General features: G+C 38.2%; 1 protein-coding gene across 5 annotated transcripts in view; it reads right to left on the bottom strand.

The window, feature by feature from the left end:
- fyco1a (FYVE and coiled-coil domain autophagy adaptor 1a) overlaps positions 1–24,270 on the bottom strand; it is a 219,484-nt gene that overhangs the window by 121,487 nt on the left and 73,727 nt on the right. The window contains exons 1-7 of one of the 5 annotated variants that reach the window (XM_052015728.1): positions 17,678–17,692; positions 17,158–17,303; positions 13,700–13,805; positions 12,310–12,416; positions 9,016–9,141; positions 6,127–6,233; positions 3,130–3,273 (exon numbers count right to left, since the gene is read on the bottom strand). In XM_052015728.1, coding sequence (XP_051871688.1) covers positions 3,130–3,273; positions 6,127–6,233; positions 9,016–9,141; positions 12,310–12,416; positions 13,700–13,763 — 548 coding nt within the window. In that variant the 5' untranslated portion in view covers positions 13,764–13,805; positions 17,158–17,303; positions 17,678–17,692. Of the gene's footprint in view, positions 1–3,129; positions 3,274–6,126; positions 6,234–9,015; positions 9,142–12,309; positions 12,417–13,699; positions 13,806–17,157; positions 17,304–17,677; positions 17,741–24,270 lie in introns of those variants that run through there. The other 4 variants (XM_052015729.1, XM_052015727.1, XM_052015730.1 and 1 more) reach the window with 4 other exon arrangements.

Here is a 24,270-nt window from a genome sequence, read left to right as displayed (position 1 = left end):
AAGCTACAGACAACTTTACCTTATCTGCAGATGTAACTGATCTAACTCAAATGACACATTGACACGCAATGGCTGGGAGTGTGAAAGAGGAGTCTTCAAGAGAAGGGCTATTGAGTCCTGCTTCCACCTTGTCACTTCTTCAAAGCCTCTTCATCGATGCTGAACAATTGCCTCAATCAGATAATGCACAACTTTGAGCTCACACTCTGAGTGCCATCCATTCAAGCTGCCCTCAAAACTGCAAAACATTTGAACGTTTTCATTATGACATAGTGGATATAATATCCCCGGTGGTTATAAATTATCTCATCCAGTGACAACCATGGTTCAGTCAGTAGTCTGATCGCTCCTATTTCAAAAGGTCTTAATCAGATGAAAAAAATCAGGATTGTCACATTTGTGTTATAAGAAATGAGTGCTTTATTATGAGGTGCCATCGTTTGGATGTAAAATATCCCAAGGGTCTATTTCAATGAGGATCAGGATCGTATCCTGTGTTGTGACAATAAACAGAGTATCTGATCATTTTCACACACATCTCTGGGGGAACGTGTGGTGTGCCAAATTTGATGCCCCAATTTCCTGCAACAGTGACTGCACTTCAATATTACTTTGCTGGCTGTAAACAGCTTGGTGGTTTCCAGAAGCCATGAGAGACATCATACATTACTTTGTTTCTTTCTCTCTGAATTGCTCAGTTGAAGTGTCAAAGGTCCTTTTCCTTCAGCAAAATATTTCTTAGGTTATCCCTGCTTTTTATACGGGCTGCTGCTGAGTGGTTCATGGTAATGAATGAAGTACAGATCTCTCCAGCTCCCTGTATAATTCATCTGCAATGTCAGTGTCTGAACTGATGCCTGAAAGGGATAAAGCATTTGACAGTGCATCCTCAGGAGTACTGTCATTCTCCGAGGTATCTTACACAGTAGCCTGTTGGTGCCATGAGGTACCTAGGAGAAAAACAGACAAAACTAGAATGGCAGAATAAAGTTAGGTAGTAGCTGATGACAATCTTGAAAATGCGGCTTGAATCTGTGACTGTTGCAGATTACTTGCTGGGAAAATGAAAGGAGAAGATCAGCATTCAAACACTGCTAAGGCTAAGTCACCAACCAATCTTTTGCAGTAGTAATGGCTCCACAAAAGCCACTGAGCCCAAGGGATCCTTGTTTTGCTTAAGTGTAAATGATAATGCTAGAAGTGCTGCAATTGTTTTCCCCTGTCTCTCAGATTATATGCTGCAGAATGTCTTAAAGGAAGATTTAGTTTGAATCTGTTTAGAAGGTCAGTGGAATTGCATGGCAACTTATGTATATAACAGAGACGCTGAAAAGTAAAATGCACACAGGGAAGGAACTAATGTAAAAGAATGTGTGTTTGATATGAACAGAAGCAGTAGTGCTGGGAGGTCAGTGATCGTACAAGAAGTAGAATGGGAGAAGAGAATGGTGGTTATGAATGTTGCCAGCAAACAAATAGTGAATGTGTTTGAAATTCAGAGTTATTACAATGTGCTGTCTGATGGTCCACCACTCAAATAGTACAAACAGAAGAGATAAAACTACCCAAGCCTCCTGCCAATAACTCTGTGAGGACTTTCTCTTCTGCTTTAACAACAACTGCTCTCTCCATCCCTGCCCCCACTCACCCGTCTCCCAATCCACCACCCTCTTCCAGTTCAGATTAGTAATAGCTTTTAATTGCATAATTTTAGGTTTAGTGACAAATTCAAGATAGGGACTTCAAATATAATTGATCAGTTTCTTCTACTTCTCAACGTGTTAATTTAGTTCAACGATTTATTCAATCAGTTTTCTGCTGCTCATCCATTCCTTATTCTTTCCTATTTAATTGTTTTTAATCTGCTAATTAATAACTCAAATCTGAGGAAAATTGCATCTTCAGAATGAAAATTTTGAAGAGAATAAAATACATGTACATATGCGCTTATGTGTGTTTTTCCATTTTCTACATAAATTAGCTAAATACATTTGTTTTTAAAAGGGAACAATCAGAATACATTACAATAAAATATAATTCACTTAACTTTTCAATTTAACATTCCTCTTTCACTATTACTCGGATCGTCTCCCCATTCAGAGAACACTTGAATTAATGGGAAGGACATTTTACATCACTTTCACACAATGGAAACTAGTGCATGTTAATTTCAGCAAGGGATAAACACATACAAAAAGCAGCTAAGAAAACATTTTTGAAATTGTGCCTCTTCATAAGAATTATTGAGCATAAGTAGAACAAACAGCCTCTTGGTGCCTGCTCCACCACTCAATCAGACAAGTAAATAAGCTTACTTTGCCCTAAGGTACCCATAAACAGATTTTAAATAGTCTCCAAAAATCTAATTCCATTTTACTTTTCCAATCAGTTCAACAGGTATTCACAAAATATGCAATTCTCAAATATTCATTTGGTACAGCATCACCTTTCCCTTTTATTGATCAAAATGAGAAATTACCTTTTTTTTAAAGAAACAATCCTTCAGCTGTCCTTGACCAAATAAATCAATATTGGTGGTATGAAGCCCTAAGCATATTGCCAAACTGTGAGCAATAAAGTATGGGGGATGCCAAATATCTCCTGACCCTGATGCCCAACAAAAATATATCAATCTTTATTTCAGAATTTCATGGCCCAACATCCGCAGACTTTCAGGAAGTTCCAATATTCCACAGCATTCTGTGTGAAGTGTTACATCTTGATCTTGCACTGGATTTTGATATAACCTAATTCTAGTTGCAAAAATATTTTCTGGATTCTATCACCAAAGGAAATACTTTTTCAAAATTTACTCAAATGAATCCCTCTGCCATTTCAAACAAATTGATTGGAGCATCCCTCAACTTTCTGAGATCTCCCTCTTAAAGTCAAGGAGCCAGTCAATACCTAATGTTGACACACATTCACTCTGTAACCACACAGTGAAAAACATTTCCACATATAGTAGTTGGAATTGTCAAATTAATAATAATACATAATTCTACAGATTTCTAAATAATGCACTAATGAATTCTGCAGTATGTAGGCTTATTTGATTCATTACTGTATGTTCAATTTCAGTTAATAAATCTTCAAATAACCAAGTCAATACAAATAAATGTGTATTACCGTGCAAATGTTGGCCAAGTAGCATCCAAATCATGCCCTCTAGATGCCAAGTCAAATTGCACTTCATTCAGTTCATAAAGATGAATAACAATATCAGAGACGAGGTGAGATTTCAGCAATGGGCTTCGAGCATAATACCAGTCACTTTAAAATTTGAAAGAAAAGTAAAAAAAAATCACAAATGCAAAATGAAACAAAACGCTTAAAATATCGACACTTCATAGTAGTGAAGATTATCAAGATATGTACTACTCTTTCATAAGTCAGAAAAACACAAAAAATGACAATGTACCTACATTATTCTGTCATCTTATCAAAAAAAACAGGTTTATTACATTGTCTGAAATTAATATATCCTTTATGTTGAGAGACTGGACCTGTACACACTATTGCCGGTCTAGTCTCACCAGTCTTATCCAATTCCACTAAGATGTCTCTACTCTTGCACTCAAAATATTTTTCAATAAAAGTCAACATGGTATTTGCCTTCCTAATTTATTGGTGTACCTACAAAGGCACCCGGCTCCCTCTAAATACCAACACCTTTTCATCTTTTGCTTTTTGAAAGATAACGTTTTTCTTTGTACCAAAACAGATGATCTTACATTTTTCCACATTACATTCCATCTACCACATTCTCACCCATTCACGTAGTCTGATTATGGAGACAGTGGATGTGTTGGGTTCCAATCTTCCAGAATTCCATAGATTCTAGAATGGTTCTCACAGACTGGAATGTAACAACTGTATCTTCCTCTCTAACCTAACTACCACACAGCTTTGTATCATCAGCAAACTTTGATATATTGTACTTGGTCTGTTCATCCAAATTACTGACGTAGATTGTGAACAGCTGGGTCTAACTGCACCATCACACTAATCAGAACCTCTCAAACTGAAAATGATCTGCTTATTCCTACTCTGTTATCAGTCTGCAAACCAATGTTCAGTTCAAGCCTCCTTGTATACTACATCCATCCTATGTGCTTTAATTCGGATAACCTCTTATGTGCCACCTATCACCATAAACACTACAGCCAACAGTTCTACCTTACCTGTTCTGCTGGCAACAATCCCAAAAAAAGGTTTGCCAAACATGACTTCACCTTTATAAATCCACATTGACTCTGGCTAATCCAATTATTATTGTTATCACTTCCTAAATGTTATCACTTCCTAAATTTTCCCTGATATTGATATAAGCTAACTGCTCTGTAGTTCCCTGTTTTGACTTTCTCACCTTTCTCAAGCAGTGGAGATACAGTTGTTACATTCCAATCTGTGAGAACCATTCCAGAATCTATGGAATTCTGGAAGATTGGAACCAAACACATCCACTATCTCCATCATCACCTCTTGCAAAATCTTGGGAAGCAGGTCATCAGGTCCCATTAATTTCTCCAATACTACTTTTTTATTTCTATTGAATAATAAATTGCATAAAGTTCAAGTAAACAAATAATTTCTTTATCATTTTTTATAAAACTCTGTATTGGAAATTACTATGTTAACTAAATTTGATTGGGAAAATAAGTACAGGCAATATAGTTGGAAATGAGAATTTAAAGTTTGGCATTAATTGAAGTGGGACACAACATGTCCTATAGTCCAGAGTCACTTAAAATGCATCACACTTAACTCAGCGCAGGTCAAGTGCCCTACTTTCCAGTGTAATTGTTAAAAAACTGAAGGAAGCCAGTGCTCCATGAGAAATTCATGATCAGAGAAGAGACAGAATAACAGCAGCAAAATCCTCTAAGACTGTTCAGGACCTCTGAATGTGTGCAAGTGAAATTCAGAATTGTCAATCTCATCCACCTCGCTGCCATAGAGAATACTTGTATGACATACTGTTCACCATTTCAGCTGGCACCTTCCAAAGAATATAACTATTCCCCGCTGAGAGGGAACTGAAGTTTACACTGCTGTCAGCAGAACTCATTTGTACTTAATGGGATATGAGGATGGAAATTTGTGTTTTTGTTAAAGTAAATGAAGAAATTCATAATAATTATAAATGGATGGAAAAGGATTGATAAACAGAACTGCTTCTGTGATGACACTTAGCGCCTAACATTGCCTTTGATAATGATAAACAACAATGAATGGTTAAGTGATAAATGAAAATCATGTTTGTAGCAAAAACAAATTGGTTTAGTGAAGGGATAACTACAGCACACTGCAGGAGACAAGCTCAAACAGCAGATTCTAATTCTCCAATCTTTCAAGAGTCACAGAAGTTGTTTTCTCTAATGTAAACAAAATAGTCAGCTAATATAGAGGATTACATTATCATGATCAACTCGAGTACAAGTCCTGGTAAATATCAGCAGAGTAGATAAGCAGAGAGTTAGAAGCTGGTAATATCAGGGAGGTAGGGTCAAGCACAGACAACTACCATTTCAGTGGTCACTATATGTATACCAATGTAGCACTTAGTGGTCATCCCACAGAAGGTGTAATTCTCCCATAGAATGGGGTTCACCACATACTTTTTGTATTCTATCCCCTTCAATCTAATCTTCCCCTTTTCCCAGTCATCAAATCCCTCCTGATGCATGGTGCCACAGCTGCTGGCTAACCTCTACTAATTCATCCAATCGGCTATTCTATATGTATGAGCCTAGATAGTAGGTGATGTTAAACTAATCAGCTACAGAAGGCCTTACCTCTTCCCTATTCAGGCACTTAGTCAGTTAGTCAATTGAACTCATTATCCACTCTACATTTTAGGTTTTTAATGAGTTTCTTCAGAATATAAACTGCATTTGGATGTAACTTTAATTTAAAACAGCTACTACTCAGTAAACCATACATAATAAACTCAATGGATAGGAGAAGCTCAATTTTAGATTCCAACAGAGGACCTAGAATAAATCCCGCACTATATTTCTTAAGCTAAGCTTCAATATGTTGACACATCTTAAATGTCCACAAAGCACTAAGATGTCAACCTTTTGTTGTGTACTTTAAGCAATTCAAATATCTGCCTCTTACCTGGTAACTTTAACGTTCATTAAGCATTGCTGAAAAGTATCAGCCAGACGCTGGTGGACTAAGGAATAGCGGATAAATGCTCGTCCTTTACCAAGAGAGGTTTTTAGCTTCAAAAAAAATTTGAAAATTATCACATCTAGATAAAAAATGTTTCATGGTTTGGCATAACAATACATTCACTGATTTTATATTCTAAAGTTGTTAAAATTAGTTACATTTGAACCCTCTCCCTCAGCATTGCATAATGAAAAGTTCTTTGGAATTCTCAGCTGCATGCTGAGTTTGGCAACAGAAAATTAAGTTACCAAATTAAGTAACATTATAAATAGGGGTTGATTTTTTCATTATTTCAAAGTTTTAATTGATTTTACTTTAATCATATCTGGCATAATCAGGTTAATTTGTTTATTGAAAAATTTTAATCGAGATGCATGAACATTCAGTCTCTATACAACTAAATTGAAACTAGTGGTAATGATAACCACTTATAATAATGCTAAGTTTATTTTATACCATAGTAAATCAATGCATACATTTTTAATGAGTCTGCAGAGATTGATGCATTATCTTTATAGTCATTGGTGACACAAGTCTGAGAGAAGGAACACTCCATATTTGAAAAGGAGACAGGTACTACCAACAATTCTGGCATCTAGGTAAACAAATCTACTAGTGCACTCAAGCTGTAATAACCAAATCTGCAGGAACTGGAGAAAGCACATATTCCCTGAAATGACTTTGCACTCTTGATCATCCCATGCAGATCAGTTGAAGATCAAACTATAACTGCGTAAACTGCAGATAAATTGCTCCTTCAGAAAAGTTACTGAAAGCTAATCTTTGACCTGAAATTGCAGTGCCTTATCTAAGAACCTTCTTGTTTCCTGCCACTTGGCAAAATTGAATGGAAAAATTATTTTAAAGTTACTTCAAGTTCTTTATATACATCTGTTTGTCTGGACGTGAGTATAGCTGGCAAAGCCATCATTTATTGTCCATCACCCAATCGTCTTTGAGGTAGTGGTGGTGAGCCAACTTACACAGCTGCAGTCCGGGTGAAAGTACTCCCTCAGTGTTGCTGGGGAGAGAGATCCAGGATTTAAAGCCAGAGGATGTGAAAGAACGGCAATATATTTTCAAGTCAGGATGAGTGTGACTTGTTGGGGAAACTGCAGCTGGTGGCATTCCATGTGCTTTATTGCTTTTGTCCTTTTAGGTAGCAGAGATCACAGGTTTGGCAGGTGCTATTGGAGAGAGCTGGGTGAGTAAATGCAGTACATTTGTAGATGGTACATGCCAGTGGTGAGGGAAATGAATGTTTAAGTGGTTGATGGAGTGCCAATCAAGTTATCATCCACTTGTTAAGTATTTAATTGTCACCACCATTCATGACTAAATACAACAAAACTGTAGGACCTTGAGCTGATCTGTTGGTTATAAGATGATTAAGCTCTACTTATTGCAGGTTGCTTTTGCTGTTTAGTTGGCAGCTTCAGTTTTAGGTACACCTGCTGTTGCTCCCAGCATCCTCTACTGTCTTCCTCATGGAACCAAAGTTGATCCCAGGGCTTGTATGACTGGAGGTTTAGCAACTACAGTTATCGGGCCCACTGATATCAAAAATTTTTTCTGATTTTTTGTTTTTGTGTGGTTTTAATGGTCATTCCATGCATGCCATAAGTCTGATAAAAATGCAATGCATAACTTCCTGGAATTTTGATTAATCTAATCAAAACTTTCTATCATCAAGTTACAATGACAAAGTAAAAATCACCCTTCAAGTTGTTCAGAACAAGATTCTTTGCTCATGAAGCTGTGTAGTCTAGCAGTGTTCAACCAAGCAGCTCACAACCTCAGTAAAAGAAAACCAACAGGATACTATGATCAACAGCATTTTCAATGCTAAGCCCATTTCATAACAGCTCATGCAGAATAAAGCAGAAGCATAAGTAACAAAATTCACTTTGTTATTCACCTCTTTAAAGAAGCAGAATTAACGCCAGCCTTTATCACTGTGTCCAATAACTGACAGGTGTGCTGCACATGTATTCTTCTAACATCAGCTTAGCTAGATCTCAAGTCATTCAGCAACCTCATCAGGCAGATTGCATCAAGTTCACCTAATTGTCGTAACCAATGTCTATCGTCACATGAAGCACTATCCTCTGAAGACTCCAAGATTTTATTGACCATCATGCACATCAACTACCCTCCACTCTCAGAACATTTTTTCCATTTCAAACAGCTATTGGAGGAGATATCCTCACCAAAAATAAATATCTCACACTCTTGAACCATTAGTTCAGTATACAACATTTACCATTGCTCAATTCCTCATTCATATGTTTTAAGGCTAAATGGTTCCAAGCACCGGAACTTCTCTAAATGGAACAACAATGGCATCAGCTGTAAAGTTTGGATCTTTTCATTATAGATGGCTCCATATAAGGAAAACCACCCTGTATTCCTTGTGTCTGCCTATAGATTTTGGGTTTCAAGTTAGATTACAAATCCTGGGTTTTATCAATAGTAATTTAACAAATTCAAAAACATGCTTCAAAAAGGAAATAAAGTAACTTGGGAGCTGTTGGATTATTGTTCTGTTTGTGAACATTTTATGTTCTTATTCAACTATAAAACCAGGATTTTCATACTTAAAAGTCCAATATTAAAAAGAAAAATCCATGCAAATGGTACAAAAGGACTGTATTTATGGGAATCATCAAAAGCATTTCTTCAAAATATTCATGGAAACATTTTAAAATTTACCAAAAGAATTAAAAAAAACTCTTACTGCCAATCTGAAACAAGTTGTTTGAAGCAAATATCGTAAATAAACATAGTACTGATAAGTGATTGTATTTTCTCTAAAGACCTTCTCCTCCTTACCTCTGGGATAGACTTCACAAAACGAATTCCATCATTTGCTCCTTTCACCTTGGCTAAGCAACTGCAGAAAAAATCCCAATAGTCTCTCTTGTTGCCAAGAAATGAAGTTTTTTCCTTCTGGTCAAACTTTTAATGCAAAGTATGAACAAAAAAAACTGTCAAAACAAAACTTAGTAATTGTACATAAACTACACATAATACAATTTAAAAGGAAGCAAACATGAGTCTTCCAATATAGTCCACAATCTAGCCATATAATTGTAGCAACCATGCTTACCATGATTGCCCCACTCCACACCCATTACAAATTTTTATCATAAAGCATATTCATTTACCAAATTTCTGTTTGACTGCAATAATTTTCAGCTGTCCAACTTTTTTTTATTAAAAATGATGTTCATTTTACTGTAATATACCTCACTTTCTTAGCCCTAAGCTTGTAATAGCTTTCACATTGTAAAATGTAGAATTTTACCTGTTTTGCCTGGAATACACACACAATCGAGTGTTGACTGCATAACTAGGACCAATAAATTATCGTCAAACTCTGAAAATCAAGTATTCAATTATTTGGACATCCCGATAGTTCATCATCTGGCTTACCATGTTCTGTTTTCCATGCTCCCTTTAAACTCATCAAGGCCCCGTTTCCATGCTCCCTTTAAGTTCATGAGAAAACTTATTATACCACTGTGTAACATTTAATAGAAGTGAATTAAAAGTGTGTTTAGGGTAATATAATAGAGTAATATCCAATAGTTTGGAAGATCAGAATGTACGGCACCATCCAAATCCTAAGGGTGCCATATTATTGCAGTTTTACTGGAGTGCAAACTTTTACTTACATAGCACCTTTCATGACCTCAGGATACCTCATACTGAGTATGATGAAAGATCCATTAATATTTGTGAACAGCATGAACAGATTACAGCATCTGTGATGCTGGACCTCAAGTTTAAGATCACTCGCTTCACAGAAATGGCTGAAGATTAAACCAAAGATGATTAGGCAACCTTATAAAGAACTAGGACAAATCAGATCCTCACCATATATTTCCCTGTGGGTTAAAAGTGACATGGAAATGCAAAACCATTATGGTTGATTAGGAAATACTCATAGGTGTATCAGAATACGTTCCACACACTTTAGGAACTTACCTCAAAAGTTAAGCAATTAAAGGAAACAACACGTCCACAGGGATAGTCAAAATATCTCTGAAAAGGAATTGGCTGTAATTGTGGTAAGGGAGTAGACTAGTCAGCCCTTTGAATCTGCTCTGCCATTCAATAAGATGGTTGAATTACATTGTAACCTCACCTCCACATTACGACCTACACTCAGTAATCCTTCATTCCATTGTTTATCAAGAGTCTATCCACATTTGTCTTAAAAATATTCTTTTATATCTGTGGAGGAGTCAGAAAACCATTAAGATTTGCACAGAAGCACATCTTTAGGATCCATCCAAACCAATTCTATGATTACAGCAGAGCTGCTAAATAGTTATTTTGCATCAGTCTACACTACTGAAGATGGTGGTTACAAAGCAAATGGGGAATGCTCTGTATTGCGCATCACGCAAACTAACCTCCCTTCCATTGCCTCCATTTACACTTCCCGCTGCCTCAGAAAAGCGGCTAACATAATAAAGGACCCCTCTCACCTCTGCCATTCTCTCTTCTCCCCCACTTCTATCGCGCATAAGATACAAAAGCCTGAGAGCACAAACCACCAGACTCAAGGACAGCTTCTATCCCACAGTTTTTCACTGTATCTCGGCACAATAAACCAATATTGAGCAGTATTATTTTAAAATAGATAATAATGTTATTTTGGAAGAACAGAAAAGCACAACATTGATATGCCTGAAGATAGTTGATTGAAGTTTATGAGGAGATTATCAAAATTGGTGCCAAATGATAACCTTGCAAAATTCATTTGATTCAGACACCATGTATTTAGATTGGAATATTCTGCACATAACTCAGATATTTAAGCAAGATATGGGAAAAAATGAGCATCTTTTGGCAAATTAGTCTAAAATCTGTTGTTGGGAGATTACTGGAGGATAGGGAATGGAGAGACTGTGAACATTCAAAAATTCCCAATATTTAGACAGACAGCCTGAAGTAAGCCAATTGCATTTTTTGAGGAGGTGACCAAAGCAGGTGTCAAAATTTGACAGTCCTTTGAAAAAAGAGTGGGAGATGTGAGGTCTAGTGCAGGAAGAAAGAGTATTTATTCAATATGATTCACATGAGGGGTAGATTTGATGGATCAGCAACCAGTCCACCAATTTTGCATATGTCTGAATACATGGAGAATTTTGGAAACAGGAAAATTGGAAGACCAGTCAGATTTGTTTAAGGAAAAACATGGGAATTATTACTATGAATAAAGAAATTTAAAACATTGGAGAGCACTTCAAAGCTATCTATTCCAAATCTAGATATACATGTGGGCTGGCATGACATATTAATAATTTTGCATTATTACATGGAAATTTTTTTATTAAATTAAATGATAAGAAATGCCATTCCATCTGTCCATCTTAACAGATTTTTACTGACCCCATTTTACAAAGGGTATGTATGGTCCATTTTTAGAGAGAGATTAAAGAACCCCAGCAAAAGAAATCAACATGCAGTTCAGGTCATAAGGAGATGATATTGCTCTGTTCCCAGGGATTTCTAACATAGGAAAAGATATATGCCTAAAAGTTTTAATGCACTGCTTCGGCACAACAATGGGGTAACTGAACTTTCACTAAATATTTTAGTAGCCCCAAGGCCCAACTTACTAGGCATTGCTTATTTTCTTCTTCAAATACTGCCTTGTTCTCCTAAGGGACAGGAAGAATTTTGAAAGTGGTTTGGGGATAGATCGCACTGATCTCTAGAGTACATTGGTGATAAATAGCAGTGGCAAAACATATCAAAGTGTGCTGTCTGAATACTGTGGGATGAGTGGACAAGGACAAAGGAAAGTAATTCATTTCCCTGTAAGTCTATGGTTGCAAGACTACATTGTCTGGGAAATACCCAATGGTTCTTACTCTGAATAAGCTGCAACATAAAATTACCAAAACATATATGTTCATAAAATGTTTATATAGACTTCAGTCCTTCTGTTTTTGTGGTAATCAGTGTCAACCAAAACCAACCTTATAAACACATAATGGGTGTGTTGCACGATGAGAAGAGAAACAAATTACTGAAGCAATTACTGTAACTTCACTTTAATCATGCACTGTAAATTGCTGATGAACTCTTTGCTTTCTAGGATCTTCTTACCTGAAGGAGGTATTCTAATTTTAAGCAGCATTTATGCAGATTTGTGCTATCATCAGTAATTGGCTCGCCAATTTCCTTATGTTCTCGATTTAGTTCTGAAATTGCATCTGCAAAAGTAATATTATACATGATCTCAAAATTTCATATATGTAAACATTAATATTAGTGAGCAGAAAATCCATCATTCCATCAATTTTATTCATCTTGCCTACTACTGCCTTCATTTTCTTCCATTGTCCCCTTAGCAGCAGCTGCAAACTCCTTTTGTCTTTTGGAGATTGCCTTATTTCTATTTTCAAAAGGTCATTTTTCCCTATTCGTAGGCAAGTAATTACCAATATTTCACAAGGTCTGGTGTCCTGAATTTACACCAGCAAGGTACAGTTTGGGACTGACTGCTTTGCAGAGTGTTTTGCATAAGAATTTCATTGGTCAGTTTATTTACATCTTAATCGGTCATTTCTCAGAGGCCATTCAGCCTAACAAGTCTAGTTCTAGTTCAATTCAAGTTTATTGTCATAGGCATGCATACGTAGGGTATAAATGCCATAAAAATTAGCTTTTTGCAGCAGCAGCACAGTACATTACAAACATAGGTTAACATAAAAAATTAACATAAATTATAGATTACCTACATGACAAAATAATCATAATGACACTGTTGCAAGCCAGTTCTTAAAGCTATGCCATCAATCCCATTCCCCCACTTAATTCCCTTTAAGTTATTCTTTCACACTTGTCCATTATCTGCTCCCTATTTTTTTCACCACCCACCTACATAGGGGTCATTTACAGTCGACAATTAGCTTAGCAATCAGCTTGCCTTAAGGATGCAGGAAAATCCACGAAGTCAAAGACAGAACATGCAAATTCCATGAAGGCAATGCCAGAGGTCAGGATCGAACTCAGGTCACCTGAGCTGTGAGACAACTGCAATACCTGCAGTGTCACTGTTGGAAAAAGGTACCAAAGAGCTGGCGAGCTTATGAATTCATGTGCTGTTTTGAAATCCATACAGGATCCTTGTGAAACTATATAAAACCAGAAGCTTCTACTTCCTTCAATGTTGTTTCAACCTCAGGGGAGTAATGATCACACATTCTTGTTAACAATCAAAAGAACATTAACAAAGGGACAGGAAGAGTCAAGGGATGTAGGAGGCTGGTGATGGATGGAGGCAAAGACTAAAGGACACCATTTCTCAGATATCCTCACAATGCATGAGCATGTCTAGGCAGAAGACCCACCAATAGCTTTAAGGAAAGCAAACATCCCTCCTTCCAAGGGCACTAAATATCACCAACATGATCGAAAATGTTTTGCTCTGCTATTGCTCAAAATACATATGTGGGAAAAAGAATACGACAAGAGCAAATTTAGAAATCCTAACCTTTTAGATCTCGGATTATTCTCTGGATCTGATTCTCTCCGACAGACACTGCTGTTGTTGCCATCTCCACTCAAATATCATCTGTTAATTGGAAATACTTCATTCACTGCAATTAATGAAAATAATGTTGTATCACCTGGGCAGCAGAATAAAACAAATGAACACCATGAGATCCACTGCAAGGTGTTCTGTATATTTCTAACATACTGAGTTGTAGTTTCTCCTCCATTGAGACAGACATATCCAACACAAGAAATTAGGAGGTACAATTACCTAGAAAATGAAAAGTACTTGTTTTCATGCACTAAACGGTTCATTCGAGGTGGGCAAAGTGTCTTCCACAAGCAGGTCTTGCTGTAGAATACCATATAGTGAAATGCTTTTCCTTCCCACACTTGAGAAGTGCAGAATGCACAAAGAAAATCAGGTGCGTTTGGAACCCAGGGCTGTTCGTTAGGGGGACGGTTGGAGATTGGAAAAACTATTGGAATGATGGGTAAACAAAGGGGTCAGGATGAGAGCTGGCAGAGGCATTGGGCGATTTAAGTGGGATCGTAAGACAAGAGCTAGCTGTTGTAGATAATGAGGAGGGAAGAAATTATCAGCAATTGTTGAGAGTATTTAGTAATCAAATGAAGAAAGTCATTAACCAATGGCAAGGGGATAAAATGGTAATCAGGAATAACAGGGAAAAAAATTGATAAGTCAGGGATGGAATTATCATCATGGGAAAAGAAATGTCCATAGCCTGGAAGTGGTCCTGGTAGCCTGAGGCTTGGGATTTAGTCGTCACGGTAGCAATCGGCAGGTGAGAGCTGGGTGGAATGACAAATCAGTGCATGTATTGAGGACCATGAACTTGTGAGGGTTTCTGCAGGAGTGGCCAGCAGACAGTATTAGTCCTATGTGCATGAACTGCAATTTTAGGAAGCAGCATCCAACCCTGCATTGAGCATAGAAGTATATAAATCACAGAATATTTACCATACAAGAAGCAGCAAATTCGTCTGTCAAGTCTGTGCAAGTCGATAAAGGGCTATGCAGCCTTATCTCAGCTACCAGCACCAGGTCTAGGTATTGTTGCCTGTCACTTTAATTCCCCTCGACTATGGAGAAACCAAATGGAGAGGCGGTGACTGTTTAGCAGAACTCCTCAGCTCAGTCCTCAAGGGTGACTGGGAGCTTCCTGTCAACTGAACTTTTCATTATACTCCCATTCTGATCTCTTTTGTTTTTGGCCTCATTTACATTACTTCAAAGAAGCTGAACATGAACTCAAGGAACACCATCCCATTTTCTGACCGGGCATGTTCAAAATCCAATTCAATATTTCCAATAACCAGTCTTTCCAGTTTGTTTCAGAACAGGACAGTTTTGATGAAAGGTCATCACCATGTTGCTGTTACTCTTGTGTTTCCCTTTCCACTGATGCTGCCTGAACAGTTGTCTATCTCCAGCATTCTCAGTCTAATTTCATATTTCCACCATCTGCAGTGTTTTGTATCATAGTTCCAGAATTTTTTCTTTCCTGTTTTTATTTATCTTCAGCTATTTATATTTCCTCCAGAGTGTGATCAACAAGTCTTCAACATCCTCTCTCAGCGAGAACTACCAACAATTGTGCCTCTCTGCGTCTCCATCCTATCACAGATATTCCCCTTGTTCTCTCTAACCCCACCCTATTACATGCAACCTAAAACATTTGATTTCCAACCTTTCCCAATTCTAATGAAAGTCATCAACCTGAAACTTTAATTTTGTTTCTCTCGTCGTGTATGCTGCCTTGATTTCTTAGTATTTCCCACACTTTCTTTTTCTTTGCCTAACAAAATCTCCCTGCCCTTATAGTCATGTCTGGACAATCTTCATGCATTAACACATCAGATCCAAAGTAAAATCCTGGAGTTCATGCAACTCAGAAGTTCCCGATATTCCATTACACTTTACTTTTCATCGAAACGGAATCGTATAGTGCACTAAAACATGGCATCATTTATTCATTTTCAGGCAGATATCCCTTTGAACTCACATCACCATAGTAACTCCCTCACATAACCCTAATTCTGTTTGGCACAGGAACAATTTACAAAGATAATGAGGAAGTATTTACATTAGTGAATTAGAAACAATATTTGAAGGTGTGGCAGGATGATACTAAAGGCAAATAAGTTCTCATTTTCTCATTCTCAATATAAATTAGGTGATTAAAGAATTGTGTTATGATCCAACTCAAAAGTACCTACAAAAATATTCAGCACAAATAAATAAATTGGCAAGAGGCAAGGGTAATTTTATTGATGACATATGCTTGAATTCTGTAAAGGCCTCCAATATACCAGAAATATGAGCAGAGCATACTGAACCTAAAAATACGTATGGTAACATATAAGAAACTAGTAGGCTGAACAGAATGTATGCAAACTGGCGGAATGTGGACAGTGAGTTCCACAGGGATCAGCACAGGGAATATGATAGGTGAGCATCTACATAAAGGATTAAGATATGAACTGTAAGTGCAATACTAACAATTATAAGTAACAGTAAACTGACAGATATGTTTGATGCTGAGAAAGACTGTGCAAAGTACAGGAAAATAATAAACTTTAAAAATACATATGTAGCAAAAGAATTACAAAATAAACAAGAGTGATGATGCGATCTACAAGGGAAACAAGGATGCGACCAACTCCTTGAAAAAGCAGAAGTAAAGTTGTATAGGGATCAATAATGCAGCAATTCAGTAACAATAATGTAGCAATTCATGTTCACAAGGTTCAGGTTCATTATGAATGAAAATAAGCTGTTTTTTTCTGGAGGAACAGAATTTTCAAAAATCAGAAAAGTTGTATTAAACAGTTGGACCACAATTATGGTCTTCATGTTACAAAAAGTATATCACCAAGCCACTAAAGAGTTTATGAAAGAATTTATAAAATGATGTCAGAACAGAGATAATCTCCAAAAAAAAGCTGAACAAGCTGAGTCTGTTTTCTCTAACGAACAAAAAAACTGAGAAATAAACTAGCACAGGTCTTTAAAACAAAGGAAGGCTTGGTAGGATAAACATTGAGGCTTTTCCACTTCGGGAGAAGTCAAAAAATTAGGGGCCTGAATTATAAAATAGTCACTAAGAAAGTCAATAAAGGATTCAGGACAAACTTCTTTATTCAGAGGGTGTTTAGAAAGTGGAACTTGCTGCCGCAAGTCATTGGAGCAAATAGCATTAAAGAGGAAGTCTCTTTCAGTAATATAACAGGATAGGTTTAGATACAACACAGTTGGTGAAGGGTTGAGTAGTGCATAAACAATAGTGAACATCCAGTGAGGCAAATGTCCTGTTTCTGTTGTATAAATATTGTAGATGTATTTGATTTTTCTGAAGACGGGTGGACACATATGCAAATTTTGCTTGACGCTACTTTGAGATATTTTATTAAAGGCAAAATATAAATACATGCCATTGCCATCGTTGAGAAGAGTCAAGGAAGGTTCAAAAGAATCCAATCGTGTTCAAAACTGCGAAGGGATTGTTCACGGATTTTAGGAGAAGCTTTTTACGCAGGACCGACAGATACTACTCCAAAAGAGCAAAGTTCTTCACACACTATAAAATGATAAAGCAGTCAAACCAGATTTAAATGGTAACATTCCAAAGTAAACTGGATGCACTCTTGATATTCAAAAAAAAAGCAATGTAAGGGAAATGGGGAGATGAGTGGCTCTAACTGAACCGTTCAGGAGCCAACACTCACACCGTGGCATCCTCCTGTGCTACTCTGATTCCCGTCCTCAGTATCCCAGGGGATAATCAGACTGCCTGAGACCATGGCCTTGGCCTTGATTCTGATTCTGGCCTCACTCCTCCACAGTGATGCAAAAGCACCGACTGCAGAGAGGAGACTGAAACTCCAGCAGCATTTAACCATATCTCGCCCATAAAGCAGCCTGTCTGATTGCAGCCAGACCCCGATCACTCACCGCCTTATGTCCACACCAGGCCAGGCCGCACACCAACCAACCTCAGGCGTCTGCAGGAGCTACGGAGCGACACCCGAGATAGCCAATCAGTGCGCCCGCTGCTCCGCGGCCAGATACTGAACCAATGAACACAGCTAACGGGGGCGGGACTCAGCGGCACTCTGTCAACAATGGTCCGTCACCTGACCTGACCGAGGAGCGGCATTCAGGGACCGCGGCCTGTCATTGGACATCCCGGCCTGATGGGTACAGGACAGACTGATGGGTACAGGACAGCTTGATAGGTAGAGGACAGCCCGGCCTGATGGGTACAGGACAGGCTGATGGGTACAAGACAGCCCAGCCTAATGGGTACAGGACTTGGGTCACCCCAGCCTGGTGATACAGGACAGCCCAACCTGATGATTAAGCACAGCCTGGGTCATTCCAGCCTGACGGTGACAGGGCAGCAAGGCACACCCCAACCTGACGATTACAGAATAGCATGGGTCACCAAAGTGTGATGGTTACAGGACAGTGAGGGGGCGCCCTAATCTGATGGTTATGTAACACTGTGGGACACCGCAGTCCCTTGGGGGTCAAGGATGACTTGCTTTCATAAAGTTCTATGAGTTTGGGACTTGCAGACACAAGCAAGGCAGAATGTGCTTTATAGGGCAGATGGTGACTGGTTCAGGAGATTATGGCATTCCTTCTGCTCTTTTCATTGCATTTCTGCATGACTCCCACAAAGAGACTTAGGTTCTCACTACCTTCTCTGATGTTCCTTCTCCGTTTTTATTGTTACTTTCCAGAGGTTCCCATGAATCCATGAGGATGTTACATTTGTTCACAAAGGCTTTGAGAACATTTCCTTAAAGCATTTCCTCAGTCCTCCAGTAACCTCGGGCTGTGATTGAGTACAGAGTTTAGTCTCTGTTTCAAGTGTTTGATGTCAGTATTCAAATGAAGTGGGCTGCCCATTGGAGCTGGCAGCAACCACGGGGTGATGATCCCATTTAGATAAGCCTAAGGAGTGAAGTGGCAATATCTCTTATCAACATCATTAAAATCTATAATCTTTCTGTACTTCTCATTTTTAGTAACATGTTTGCACTAGTTTTTCAAGCAAAATTTCAAGGCTTAGATCTTAGATTACTGTTGACTTGGCTCCCACTCATGAAGAAATGAAAGTTAGAATGCTGAAGTATCTTGAAATGGAAGGACACGGTGTTCTCAGAGGATTGGAGAAATGGACTGAAGCAACCCAAACATGGCATTTATTTACAACCAGTCTTCAGTCCTTTCTAACTTTCAGGTCAACTTTTAAAGCAACAGATTCCAATATCCCTTCTGATTATGATGATTGTTCCCTATCAGGGCCAGTGGTCAGGATTGCTCAGTTACCTGTGGGAGACCTTGCTGTTCTTATTCACATCTACTGATTACCCGTTTAGTGTCCACCTGAGCGATTCCCAACATGAATGGCATCCTTTGATGCTCATGTGTTTGTGGACCATTGGTTTCAATCAAGCATGCCTTAAGGGTGGACAATATATCCTTAAGATCTGAGTCACCATGCTCAGGATGATCCTGGATGAAGTATCTGGAAGCCTGAGTTAATGGCCCCACTCTGTTTTAAAATGCCACATCATATATTCCTGCCATTCTGTGTGACTTATCAGCAATCCTCCTAAAACAGAAAGACTTGTTGCTTGAGCTAAATAATTATACTGAACTGTCCAGGACACCAACTCTATCTGTTTGCCTCCACCCTTAGGGAGATTCTCATAATGAGACTGACACACCACAGCACACTACTTAATCAGGCTCATCTCCAGCAGCTTCCTTGAGTTACTTAAGTTACATCCAAAGGAATAGCTACCTCTTGTTAAAGTGCAAGATGTGACTCATTTAGCAGCTTTCTCGTCCCTGGGTCAGGCATATCTGGGCTTAGTGCCCCTCCAGAGACTTCTGCACAAAAATGCAGGGAAACAATCCAATACCATACAGTACTGCTGTACTGGTGGAAGTGTTGTCTTTCAGATGAGGTGTTAACCTAAAGCCTTGTCTGCTGTCTTGTGAATGTAAAAATCACATGTCTCAGCATTGAAGAAGAGGAAGTTATCCTTCATATCTTAGCCAATATTTGTCTCCTACTCCATATTGTTAGAACAGATTATCTAGTCACCATCACTTTGCAATTGTGAGAGCTTACCATGCACACTACAAGGTCTACATTTCAAACCATTTCATTGGTGATAAATGGAAAAGTGCTATACCAATGCAAGTCTATTTTTACTGTCCTCACCATAACTGTTCTCCATCCAACTGAGACCAGACTATTTACTTTTGTAACTGACATAGCCAACAATCTGGTTTACCCATTTCCTGAAATATTTCTGACACTTCCCTAAGCATCTTCTTACTGTCTTCTGTTGTTTTAACTTTATAAGTTCTTTTATCAGCTTATTCCTCTAATGTTGCTGAAAAGTTTGCTGTGACCATTGCACACCTGCTAAATTTACTGATGCTATTTGGGCTACCTAACATTTCACTTAAATCGGGGACTTAGAAGCAAGAGCCGTAGTTCCCTTTTTTCAGCTCTATCATTTCCTCAAATTTGAAGAACTGTAGAGCCTTATTGACTGTGGTAAAGGGGAAGCCATGGTTGAAGTATAAAGGAGACATATCAGAACCACCAGGAAGAAAAGAGTTGTCGTAAAAAGTAAGATGGAGAAATTGAAAGAATAGAATGGAGTTCTCACAGGAAGAAGGATGGATAGGAGTGTAGTCAGGGTAGCTATGAGAATCCATCGGCTTGAAATAAATTCTGGTGAGATAAAAAATAAATTTAATGTGAGATTAAAAACAGAAAGTGCTGTAAATATTCAGTAGGTCAGGGAGTACTGGTGAAAAGAAAAACAAAGTGAACATTTAAGATCAATAATTCTTTAGTGAAACTGGAAAAAGTGACTATTCAATGTATGAAGAAGTTTAGACAAGTGAAGGAGGGTGGTCATGGAGGGGAAACAGTAGAAGCAGGGAGAACAAGCAGAAGTTGTGAACCTGATGTTCTGCCCAATCCTGCCATTTTACTTATTGACCTGATCAGTGAAGGCAGGGTCCTCCTTTACCATATGCAGGTTTGATTTTGATGACTTCATTGTGCACTAATTGCAATTCTAGCTCTGTCCAGAGCAGAGAAGTCTCTGCTCCCTCACTGGAACTAGACAGACGGTAGACGATTCCAAACTAGAAGAGAACATTTACTGTGTTTTATTTTACATTTCCTTGTAGTTCCCTCTTGAACTGGGAAAACATGTCAGTGAACAGTCTTGAATGAAATTCAATAATATTCTGCCAAACGAACTTCCACCCTGAGCCACTACTAATCACCCATTTGCACCTGTCTGCCCAGACACCCCACTACTATCATTGGACACATTGGTGCTTAGTCCACCAACCCCAACAACTGCACAAATTTACTCACAGTTACAGTTCCCCAGTAGGGATATCAGCAAACAAAATACAAAACAAAATATAGAGTCGGTTTGTTTTGGATCAGTTGCCCTTTTCAGATGCTAATGGAAAGTACAACTTCTGTCCTGGATTTGTGAGTTGCAGCAAAATCACAAGTGAAAAACCACAGGTAAAACTATACAGAAAAAAGAAAGGTCCCCTGTAATATTTTTGCAGTTCTGCTCAAAGGAATGCCATAGAGGGGGTAATGTTGACTCTCTTTATTTAACAGTTGAAAATGTATGTACTGTATAACTTTCAGATGAATCCTAGCTAATTTGCAATTGTTTGCATTGTGCTTAAATAGTATCTGCTTGTTCAGATGAACAGATAAAGATTTGGTTTTGTTTATTCACTGTCACAGATGTTTCTGGAGAATGTGTGGAGTTTATTCACAATTATGAAACTTTATTGCTCAATATCCAAGGTGGAAGTACAGTAAAAGGTGATCAGATTTATTATGATCTTCAAAGATGTTTGCTGTGTATGGCAGAGTGGTTGATTTGTCAATTGAGGTAATCAAAAATAAGTTGTGCATGAATATTGTCTGCGTCTGCATCTTCCAAATCTCTAATTTCAGTCATTTCCTCCATAAACCTTGCAGCTCTCTCCTTTTAAGATACTCTTTAAGATCTATTGCTTTGACTAAATTCGTGGTTTCCGGTCCTAATATCTCCTTATGTGGTGCAGTTTCAAATTCCTGGGGAGGTTTCTCTAGGTAAAAGGATGTTATGTAAATGGAATTTATTAGTATATTGAACTCTCACTGCCAGTTTGCTTCAAAAACTTTACAATTATTGAAGAACTTTTTGTAGAATTGTAATATAGGAAATCAGTACTCTGCTTTCCTGCTCTGTACACCACCTTTAAAATTGGTGTTCTTTTTCAATGAACATGACATTTAAATTCTGGCATTGTTTATGCATCTTGTTTGAAGAGTAAGTGGTCAAACACATTCAGTGTTTCCAGATACTGTCTGCACCCAAAGTATTTTTGTTTCTCAGTTTGCCTGCTGCTTTCTCAGCTTCTTGATGATCAGGACTGAAAATGAGGCTGGATTGGGTAATTTACTGTAGAATGGAGTCAAGGACACTCACTTCAAGGACAGAGTCATTATTGAGGAGATTTTCAAAGTGTTACTTCCAGCATGAATTGACTGCATTTTGCCCTTGTTAGGTTCACTTCCATTCTTGACTCTCAGTAGATTGGACCTTTGGGTGCTTGGGTCTTAGTTCGCCTTGAGAGAGCAGAAGAATCCATATACACCAGAGTTATCAGCAAGCTGCTGGGCCTTATGCATTCTTTCCACTTCTGTAGGTCACAGGCTTTCTGTTGGACCTCTTGTTAAAGATATAGCTGATCCTTTTTCTACGGTCATAATTGAGTTTCTAACCTAAAACATTTTACACGCTATAAGTTAGCTGATATATCTCCTTGTCATTCTCATCAAACCAGCCTTGATGTCTTCTTGAAAAAAGACAAAGACACTCTTCATGGTGCCAGTTATAGTGCACCTTGAAGCAGATGAGGCACTGTAAGCCTCCAGGTCATCTGTTGGTTTGTCATCAAGATGTCTTGGCAGTGCTGGCTGAGAAGCAGTTGCAAATTCAAAACATTGTCTACCACATCTGGGATGAAATGGATATGCCAAGGACTTCAACGACATAGTAATTATAACATCTTTGTGAAAGGAGAACAATCTGTAGCAACAATTGTTGGAACGCCATTGGAATCTTCCTGCTGTCTGTCACAGGGAAAACCATCATCAGGGTCCTTCTCAATTGCTTCCTCCCTTTGGCTGGAGAGCTGCTTCCTGAATTGCAGCATGGATTCTATTCAGATAGAAGCACGAAGGGCATGATCTTCACTGTGTGCCAACTCTAAGAGGAAAACAGTGTACATCCTCGACCTCTATATACAGTATGACCATGTTATATAACCTCAGAACAGTCTTTGACTCCATCTTTCAAGAAGAACTGTGGAAGATATTATTCGAATTTTATTACTTCCGGAAAGTTGTCTCCATTTTACATTTGCAGTAGGTCCACAGCAGACCATATCTCAATGCAGACTGGTGTTAAGCAAGGCTGCAACATTGTCCTACACTTTCCTCAATCTTTCTCTCCATGTAGCTGCACTTCACAACCGTCAGGCTTCCCACATTGACTGAAGCTAATCTACAGGACAAATGGGGTAGCCCCAATTAGCCTTCCTAATTTCTTGATGAAGTTCTTTCCCACTTACTTTGTATTCCTCAAATGCCTTGTCTGATTTCAGCTTCCTAAATATGCTTCCTTTTTCTTTTTGACCAAACTTACAATATATCTTGTCATCCAAGGTTCATGAACCTTGCCATCCTTATCTTTCATCTTCACAGGAACATGCTGGTCCTGAATGCTAATCAACTGACCTTTACATGCCAGATGTGGATTTATCCTCAAACAGCTGCTCCCAATCTACTTTCTCCAGTTCCTGCTTTAAAAGGTGTCTCACCACCACTTTTTCAAGGGCAATTAAGGATATGCAATAAATGCTAGCCTGGTTAACAACACTGACCTCCAGAAAATGAATAAATGTGAAAAATGCAATCTACCTGTGATCACCAGCTTTTGGGAGGCCACTCCCAGATGGGATATAGACAGGAAAGCTGGATTATATTTTCCTACCTAAACTTCCTCTTTTATCTGTTCCAAAATTAGGAAGTAAAAGTGGAAATTCTGTCCTTCAACTCAGTTGAAAAAAAGATCAGATTTTAGATATCTGTATGCAGTTCATTTTATTCCAACAACCACATTCCCTTTGTTTATACAGCTAATTAATATAGTTTGCTTTGTTTCCCCCAATAGATTTACTGTTTGTCTCCATTTACTAAATATCATACATTTTGTTTTATTGGCTAGTTGGAGAGTTTTTTTAAAGTATCAGAAGCTGATATTATGAATATTATTGGCTAGGTTTCTGAAGTGAAAGGAAACATTTGGGTCACATTGCTTCAATTCTGGCACAAAGCTTCAGGTAAGAAGAACGTGGATCAGAGGCTCTCCTTATTTCCACTCTTCCTGCTTTTATGATACGAAAGTCCAAATGGCTCC

The sequence above is a fragment of the Pristis pectinata genome, chromosome 5, assembly GCF_009764475.1.
Source record: "Pristis pectinata isolate sPriPec2 chromosome 5, sPriPec2.1.pri, whole genome shotgun sequence".
In the NCBI taxonomy this organism is placed as follows: domain Eukaryota; kingdom Metazoa; phylum Chordata; class Chondrichthyes; order Rhinopristiformes; family Pristidae; genus Pristis; species Pristis pectinata.
Note: the sequence above shows the minus strand (reverse complement) of the source record. Positions and strands in the feature narration are given on the sequence as shown.